General features: G+C 36.6%; 1 protein-coding gene across 1 annotated transcript; it reads left to right on the top strand.

The window, feature by feature from the left end:
* The first annotated feature begins 3,481 nt into the window (after positions 1–3,481).
* mul1 (mitochondrial E3 ubiquitin protein ligase 1) lies at positions 3,482–8,439 on the top strand. Its single transcript, XM_008414518.1, has 5 exons — positions 3,482–3,549; positions 4,712–4,857; positions 4,947–5,034; positions 5,117–5,237; positions 7,430–8,439. Exons 2-5 carry the CDS (start codon positions 4,738–4,740, stop codon positions 8,157–8,159), a joined length of 1,059 nt encoding a protein of 352 aa, XP_008412740.1. The 5' UTR covers positions 3,482–3,549; positions 4,712–4,737; the 3' UTR covers positions 8,160–8,439.
* The last annotated feature ends 1,335 nt before the right edge of the window (positions 8,440–9,774 follow it).

The following is a 9,774-nucleotide window of genomic DNA, read 5'->3' as shown; positions in this document are numbered from 1 at the left end:
AAAAAAAAAAAAAAACATATCTGGAAGGCAAACCTCGACCCAAGCAAAAGCATTTTGCAGCCTCCAACAAGCTTATGAAGCAGGGGAATCAAATTCAATTTCATTTTTTTCCACATAAAGATCATGAATGTCCTCAAGGGCCAGTCGAGACAAAATGTATTGAAACTCATTAACAAACTGTTGAAATATTAATAAATAGCTGTCTCTGCTTTCAATGAGTTCCTGTTGAAATTAAATAATACTGAACATCTTTTAATACTGATCAGTCCCTCCAGGAAACTTCCAAGTTTTTGTGATTTATTTATTCATCTTTTTTCAATAAAAATCATAGATTTTATGGCGCCACCTATATGACAGTGAAAAAAGGCAGACATCTGTTGATTTTGAGTGAATTTCTGCAAAAAAACTGGAGGAAATGATTGATGTAATTTGGCAGCATACAGATAAAAACAGGTTTTATTTGATAGATAAAATCACACAACTATTATCTTGAAGGTTCTATTCATGTGTCTCTTTTGAGTCATGGAGGGCCGGATTTGGCCCCCGAGCCACGACTGGTTTAAAGAATCACCATGTATTTAGCTGAATTCATCAACTTTGGCCTTTTCTAATGCTTTCTGGTAAATTAAGCTCTGCTTGTTTTAAATCTTGAATATTTTCTTTACATAAAAACATTGATTTTGATCTGGAGGTTTCTCATCCAGGCCCACTGTCAGGATTTTCTGAAGCAGTGGAAGGAGATTCTGTCATTTTTACAACACATTCAGTCTCCATCTCACAAAAAACTTTAGCTTCCGTATGTGACTGTCTGAAAGCCATTTGGAAATGTGTCATACTGTTGAATTTGGTTACAGACAAAGAAGAGAGGAAGTGGAAGGGTTTCCTCTTTAGAAAGGAGGACTGGATCTGCAAAGCGTGCACTACCACCAACAAAAGAGCATGACTAACCCTCAACAGAAGCCTGCAGGATATTTCTGTTCTTTTTGAGGCTGAAAGCAAGGTGGAAAAAGCCAGACTCACCTTCTGGCTTCATTATTCACATGTCAGGTTGAATATGTCAAACTGTAGACTTTGCTTTGGCAGAACACTGATGTATGTAAGAGTTGATTAGACTTTGCATTTATAAAACATACTTCAGTTTTATCTGTCATAAATACACAGAACAGAATCAGGATTCATTTCATGCCTCTGCACCCAATCAGCTCCTAATTACCCAGCAGATACACAGATGATCACTTTTAAATGCATCAGGAAGTTGAGACAGCACATTTACAAAATATGTACAAGAAAAATGCAACCACCGTGGCATAAATATATTGGTATGAAATTAAAATCAGGAGATAGTTTTTATCTTTAAAATGATCAGATACGTGTCAGAATGTCCCCAGACACAAGAACATGAGCTTACACCAAGTCATCAAAATGCTTGCTTGCTTGAATTTAATCACACTGGAAGCATTGTGAGCACACACAAACCTTTAAAGGGAAGGTGACTGCATATTACCTGGACTTATGAACGGACTTTAACTAGACCTCCGAAGGTTTTGGGGTGTTTTGGGTGAGGCTTTTTTCTTTACACTACACAAACACAAAATCTTACCAAATATTTTTGATCTATTTTTTCTTGAAAATATCTGAGTATACTTGAAATGAGACAAAATTGACTTAGACATGGCTTTTCAGCAAGAAATATGTTGATTAGAGCCAATATTCTCTAAATATTGATTTAAAAAAGTACTAGTTATAAGCGAAATAACTAGACATTTTCCCAGTATTATAACTTAGAATAAGTCATACATGGAGTATTTTCTGCTCCATGTTTCCTCCATATCACTGTGGTTCTAAAACCTCAAGAAGTCTTTTTACCTCTTCTAGATTTTTTCACCTCAATAAATAAAATAATCATTTAGAAACTTAATTTTGCATTTAGTAAAAACACATAAATATACAGAATTGAAAAAGAAGTACTTTGAATTTTTTTCCCTGTTTTGTTTTTGTGAAACATCAAACTCTGTTACATTGATTTAACATTATTTTGAGTGAACATAGTTGTTTATTTGTTCTGCAGTTCAGTCTCAGGTAATCTGATTACTGTGTTTAATCATATTCCAGGCAGAAAAGGGTCACTTTACACAGACCCAAATACAAGAAATCAAATCTGAGTTCAGATGTTGGAAATAAACAATACATTTGTCCATAGGTGTTGTTTGCACATTTCTAAATTAATTTACAACAATTAAATGACCCAGACATATTCTGCAAACAAAAACTATTGCATTTACTTCTCAAAAAAGCGGTGCGTTTTTAAATCAGCCTTATCATGCAATGCAGATATTTTTTGTTTTCTTTGCAAGAGCCTACTTGTGTGAGTGGAATGATTTATAGCTGAACCCAAAGTCATCGCTAAGATTAGATTCAGTTGCAGTCAAAGGGTCATCTCAGGGCAGGAAAGACCTGCTTCTCTCTAGGTAGCTCCAAGGGGTGCAGCTACATTTTAATGAATAGGAATCCATCCTAATTTTATCAGATCAGGCACTAACGTTGTTCTCTGCAGAGGCAAAAGCAATCTGATGCTTGCTCAAACAGGAAAAATGAAAAACAACCAACTGTAGGAAGAAAGCACACTACGCTCTTCAAACCATTTCTTTGTAGCTTTTTTTAAATTATTTGTTATTGTTTATTTAATTATCTATTTTAAACAAAAAGAAAGCAAATTGTTCATTTTTAGTTTAAGTAAAAGCATATTGCAAGGACAGAAAAAAATATAAGTTTGAGGAGAGTCAAAGATGGAAATGAAATCTGGGGAAATTTAGAAATGTCTCTTTTCTTAACCAGTGGTTCCTTCCACTCAACTTCCCAGTAATAACTGGTAATTGGACTCAGTTTACAAGTTAGCTTCTTTAGCATTGACATTTTGTGGCTTACCCCTCTTGTGGAAGGTGTCGGCTACTGTCTGGTAAGTCATCTTTTCCATTATTGTGTGGGTTGTACCACAGCTGTAACATTTTTATTAGAAATATAATTTTAATTATCAAAATTAATAAAAGCAAATGTTTGAAATACATCATAAGTTTAGGAATCTCTATGGTATACTGATTCATGTTTTATTGTGTCTAATTTTTAGAATTGAATTAATTAAATAAATTAAATGCTTCATGACTTTCAAATTTATTGAAGTATGTGTGTACGGTAATTCAGGTTCTACAATTTTACAAAAATGATCACAACATACGACCAAATAATAGGTATAAAGAGTGAGGAATTTGCATATTTAAAGGTATTCGAAATCTAATCTGGGCAAAACCAATATTAATGTATATATCACATTTTTTTCTTCTGAAATAAAAGGGGATTTGTGCTATGACATAACAGACATACTGAAGTAATTTGAAACATTTTTGCATAGTTTCACTTAGAACAGTTTCTGGTCACAGATTTCTTTTTCAACGGTTTTTTACTGACCTCTGCTGGTTGACAGCAGAACTGCAAGTATTCCACTGAGCAGAACTGCTCAAAAGCAGCTGCTCCTGTCAACGACGGTGAACAAAGGTTCGGACTTTCTTTTATCTATTAAGTCATTCTTAACTTTATTAATACGGCGTAAGCCGATTTCTCCTTTGTAGTCCAAACATAGTTAACAAACTGCTATATTTTATGTCAGCAAGTATGCTTAGGTAGAAAAGTGTTAGCTAGTTTGTTTGCTAATAATGGTTACCAATAGCTAGTTATGTTGAAATTGCTAATAACTGTAAAAAAAACTGACAAGGTTTGGAGGCTACAGACTAAATGGCATTTATTAAATAGGCTAAAGTCGTTGCAGTAGTTCGATTGACAATAATGAATCGTCTCTGTGTTAACCGAAGCTAACTTCCTGTTTTGAAGGTTATGTGTGTTATGATACTGACTGGCTTGGTGGTTGGTGAAATTTTATTTACTCATATTTTTGAACATTTAAAATGCAGAAGTATGCATTTCAAATATGTTTCCATTCTTACAATTAATTTAAAAAAAACTCTGACTTTTCGCTAAACGTTTTCTTCCTGTTTATTGTATTCCTGAACATTTGCTAATGTTTATATTGTCATAGGAAAAATACGTGATTCTCTGATTTCCAAAAACAAACAAACAAAAAAAAGCCCATGACGTTTTAAAAACTGCATTGTCAAAACAAGATCTAAATTGTATTTTCAACAATATAACAAAACTATGAAGTAATATAAATGTCGTTTGAATTCTTGATGTGAAAAGTGGTTCATATTTGTTTAATAGGTAATGACCGATTTGGGTTTGTTGTACGTTGTTGTACACTTAGATAATTTTAGGTTACATTTAAATATATTAAGAAGCTTATTAATGCCAGATAAATTAAATTATTTCCTGATATGTAAACACTTTGTCTGGAAAAGAAAATGCTTTCTTTTTCCAGTGATTATATATGACTAAAAACTAAAAACTCTTGTTTGACTGGTATAACAAAGGATTGGTCGTTCATTCTCAGTAAACGTGGGATTTGCTTAACTATTGAGTGTTTAAATATTAATCTTACTTTAAGCATATTTTTACATTTTGTCACATTATAAAGACAGGAAAGATAATTTAGCTACTATGTTTTTCTGAAACGCTGGAGAGTTGAACTGCAACATAAAAGTAAAAGGAACTACTTTTACTTTTATGTTGTAAAATAATTTTTTTCCCCATCTTTCTCCCAAAGTGGTCCTAAATGAATCAAATCCCAGGATGGAGTCGAGTGGAAAACCTTCAGTGGTGGAGATGGTGGTTTTAGCCACCAGCTCTGCTCTGACTGCTGTATTTTATTCCATTTACAGAAGCAGAGCTAAAACTGCTACCCATTTAAAGGTCAGACATGATTTCTAGGCACAAAATGGCAAATGTATTAATTTACTGCATGCAAGATTTGATCCATTTTCTTGTTTTTTTTAATGCAGGAAGCTAAAAAAATCTCCATTGATCAGGATTTAAAAGCCATCCTGTCTGAAACCTCTGGGAGATGCATCCCATATGCCGTCATAGAAGGTTTGCAACGCATTCTTTAAAGCCTGAAAACGATAAATAAGTTTCACCTCCCTGCTTTATTAAGAGTGGTTTTGTGCCTCAGGTTTGGTGAGATCAGTGAAGGACACTCTGAACAGCCAATATGTCGATGACTGCAAAGGAGTCATCGAGAGGCTGACTCTGAAAGAGGAGAAGATGGTGTGGAATCGCACCACTCACTTATGGTGAGTCGTTTGAAGATCCGATCTACATTCTGCTTGTTTCCTGCTTTTCTGGCTTTTCTAGTCCAAGCGCCGTCATCAGAATTTGACATGCGAGCAGATGGAGAATGACTTCAGACAACTATTCAAATCTTGCACAAGGTGGTAACGTCAGTGGAGTATCGTAGTCAGAACAGATGGTGACTCTGACGCAGGCAGCAGCTTGGCCCCACAAGATTCACAGAGTCCACATTTTTGTGATGTACCTCATCAGACATCCATCGGGGAGAAGGGAAAAGGCACTCCTGGCATCAGTTTGCTGCTGGATCGCGTATTAGCTGCAGCACATTGAACAGCATGAAAACAAATCTGCAAAATGTCCAAATGTCACAGATTGCTTCCTGTCTTATTTCTACTGGGCCAGGGGGAAAAGAAAGTTTTTTTTTTTTTTTATCTTTGATAAATTCATGTGGAAAAAAACCAAACAAAACTGGCCCAAAAAATACAATTGAAAAATCAACCAACAAAAAGCTACTAAGCTACTTCTCTTTGTATAAAAATACTTATTCAGACGTGACATCATAATGGTGCTAGCAGCAGTTTTCCACTAGTTCTACTGACGGCTTAAACCAAACCAAACCAAACCAACTTTATTTATAAAGCACTTTAAAACAACCACAGCTGATACAAAGTGCTGTACATTAAAACACAACATAACAATAAAAAAATAAAAACTTACATAGATTTAGTGTGTAATGAGTCAATGTAAAAAAAAGTACAAATGTAAACCAATTTACAAAAACTCATTAAAACAGAGCTTATTTCAAAATATGATATATAGTCTATAATATAATCAGATGATATAAATAGTATTTAAATAATTGTACATAATCAAACATCATGTAAAAGGGAAACAAGTTGTCTCTTTTTGATGTTCTGACAGTTAATTGATTATACGTTGAAGGGTAGGAAAGGGGCAGGACATTATAAGATATTATATCTTCTACCTGCTCCTTTTCGAACAGAAAATATAAAATTTGCATGTCACATGGGCAGAATAATTTGTTTTACATTTTTATTTCTTACGTTTGTTTCATTCTATTTTATTTTGTTTTCTTTTTTCTTGATTTGTCTTTTCTGTCTGTTCGAAATAAATAAATAAATAAAAATAAAATGTTCAGCTCCATAACCAGCAGTGTGTTCACAGACTGCATGAACCTCGACCAACCATAATAATACAACAATGCAAAACCACATAAAGGCTTGACATCTCTGAGGCGGTGAGGAATCAAACTGAACTGTTGTGGGTTCTTTACAGATTTATTATGACAGCTAAATGTTGTATTGAATTAGAACTAAAGCAGTTTTAGTTTTTTAAAAAAAAGCTTTGCCACTCTACAAACTATATTGTACATATTTCTCAGTTCAAAATATCACATGGACTTTACTAATGTCCAGAGAAACTGATCAGCATCAGATATCATTAACAGCTGCTTTACTGGTACTAGTTATAAGTAGAATAATGTGCCAGTGGAAAGAGACATTTTAATATATAATATGGGAATATTGTTCTGTTCCACTGGTTGATTATTTCACTTGTAACTTGTACTTTTTCCATCAATATTTAGAAATTACTGACTTTAAACAAGGGCTGCACAGTGGCGCAGTTGGTAGAGCTGTTGCCTTGCAGCAAGAAGGTTCTGGGTTCGATTCCCGGCCTGGGGTCTTTCTGCATGGAGTTTGCATGTTCTGCCTGTGTATGCGTGGGTTTTCTCCGGGTACTCCGGTTTCCTCCCACAGTCCAAAAACATGACTGTCAGGTTAATTGGCCTCTCCAAATTGCCCCTAAGTGTGAGTGTGTGTGTGCATGGTTGTGTGTCCTGTGTGTCTCTCTGTTGCCCTGCGACAGACTGGCGACCTGTCCAGGGTGACCCCGCCTCTCGCCCGAAACGTTGGCTGGAGATGGGCACCAGCAGCCCTCCCGACCCCACTGAGGGAAAAAGGGTGCAAGAAAATGGATGGATGACTTTAAACAAGATTTTTTTCTTGCTGAAAAAATTATTTTTATGTAGTTTTGTCTTATTTACTATTATACTATTATACTATTATATACCACTACTATAAAAATACTTGTTTTTGTTTTTTTTTGCTGTGTAAGCAATTAAGTTGACTTAATTTAAATGAAGCTGAAAATGTTTAACTGTATTTCCAAACAGGAATAGCACAGAGAAAATCATCCACCAGCGCACCAACACCGTCCCGTTCGCGCTCGGGTCTTACAACGAAAACATCTCCACCACGGTGCGGGTTGTTCGTCCCTTGGACGCGGTAGAGCTGGACCTGGAGACCACCTACGAGAACTTCCACCCCACGGTCCAGTCCATGTTCAACCTCATCAGCCACTTCATCAGCGGAGAGCGGTCCAAAGGGATCCACGAAATGGAGGAGATGCTGCGCGTGGGCGACAGCGTGACGGGCGTGGGCGAGCTGGTCCTGGACAACGACCTGATCAAGCTGCAGCCGCCGAAGCAGGACTTCTGTTACTTCCTCACTCGGCAGAACTACGAGTCCCTGTTGAGGAAACAGACGAGCGGCGTGAGGGTGTGGAGGATCCTGTCCTACGTGTTCGGGCTCGCCGCCTGTTCCACGCTCCTCTACGTGCTGTGGAAGTGGTACGTTCACTGCCGGGAGAGCAGGAAGCGGCGGAGTGTCGAGGAGGAGTTCAAGGAGCAGCAGAGGAGGCTCATGCGTGAGCTCCAGATAGAGGAGGGCAGCTTCTCCGCCACCAGCTGCGTCGTGTGTCTGAGCCGGGAACGCGCTCTCGTGTTTTTGGAGTGCGGTCACGTGTGTGCCTGCGGCCCCTGCTACGAGGCCCTGCAGGAGCCAAAGAAATGCCCCATCTGCAGGGCGACTATCGACAGAGTGGTGCCTCTTTACAACAGTTAAAGTTGCAGTTAGTCGGAATTTCCCAGGCTTGAAAAGGGGGATTTACGCGAGCAACGATGGCGACAAGTCACCTTGGCTGAACTGGAGTTGAATGTTGAAATCAAATTTGTAAGCTAATTCATATTGATTCAGAAATGGTGTCATCTGGAGAGAGAAAATTGAATCTCTTTGTGCTCAGGCTTACAAATATTGATCCAATTCTTGGCCCCACTTCCACAGAGGACTTTACGCTTAAGGGCCTTTACTCTTGTAGTCATTAAAGCCTTACATTTGGTCAGCACCTCTCACTCTTTTACTCTTGTTAAAATGACTCTGGCTGTCATCTTCATACGTACAGGGGATCCAAAAAGTGCATTCAACGCAAAAATTAAAGTCGTTATGACATGGTTCCTTCAACTGGTTGAAGTGCTTTAGTCTTTACTGGTAGGAGCCACCTATTATCGGCAAATCAATTGTGCAAATACATAACTATATGTAACTAGTTACACATTCAAACTGGCACAATAACATTAAAAGAAATTCTGATAAAGCTGCAGATTTCCTGTCAAGTTCTAGACTCAGTCTACCGTAATTCCAAAACTTGAATTTGTTTTCCAGTGATTAATAATTTTAATATCTGCTTGAACTCCAATGCTGGAGCTGTTTCTAATTCCAACCACTTGGATTTAAAATCTACAGTTTTATTTGAAGAAAAATCACTGCCCAGCATGAGGCTGCCACCCCCATGTTTCACAGTGGGCATAGTGTAATGGTTAGCTTAATTAGACACATTCATGTTACTTTGGAAGAAAAAGCTTCTGTCTTACTGTCCTACTCCTTTATCAGGACAGAGAGAAAACATGGATATTTGATCTTGAACAAAACTCTTCTTGACCAGTTTCACTTTTCCAATTTTAATAAAATGTTTTTCTCGCTTTCAATCAGAACTATTTTAGTCGTCCCTGACGCGAGCTCTACGATGGAGTGTTCGGGTCAGAACACAAGAATTTTTGTTTAATCATGAAAATGTAGTCATATCTGCAGAATAAAGACCCAATGGTGTTTTAATGAGGAAAAAAAAGCGTGGAAATTTTTTTATTTTTTGTGTTTGAGGTCTCAAAAATGACTACCTCATTTCCTGATATTCCAAATTTAGTTTGATAATATCAAGACATTATCAAACATAAAAATTTGAGTAGAGTAGAGTTGACCTGAATTCAAAATCCAAATATACACTGCTCAAAAAAATAAAAGGAACACTTAAGTGTGTAAGTGTTCCCTTTATTTTTTTGAGCAGTGTATAAAAGCTGTAGATAAAAAAATAAAAAGTTTGTTAAACACGATGGTGGCCTTGGGTGAGCTGACTTCACTCTGAACTATGGAAACCCAAGGAGTTCATTGGTGAAAAGAAAAATTAAGATTTTCCATAAACCAAAAAGCCGTAGTCACAACTGTCTCGTATTTTCTCCAAATACTATCTCATACCACCTTTATTTATAAAACACTTTAAATGTCCGTAAGACCAAAGTGCTCTAATCAAAAGGCTCTACAAAATCAGATAACAGTCTCTTTATTTAAATAAATACAGCAGTTATACCATCAGTCAAGATAAAAACTAAATTAAATTAAAAAAGTA

The sequence above is a fragment of the Poecilia reticulata genome, linkage group LG7, assembly GCF_000633615.1.
Source record: "Poecilia reticulata strain Guanapo linkage group LG7, Guppy_female_1.0+MT, whole genome shotgun sequence".
NCBI classification, from domain to species: domain Eukaryota; kingdom Metazoa; phylum Chordata; class Actinopteri; order Cyprinodontiformes; family Poeciliidae; genus Poecilia; species Poecilia reticulata.
Note: the sequence above shows the minus strand (reverse complement) of the source record. Positions and strands in the feature narration are given on the sequence as shown.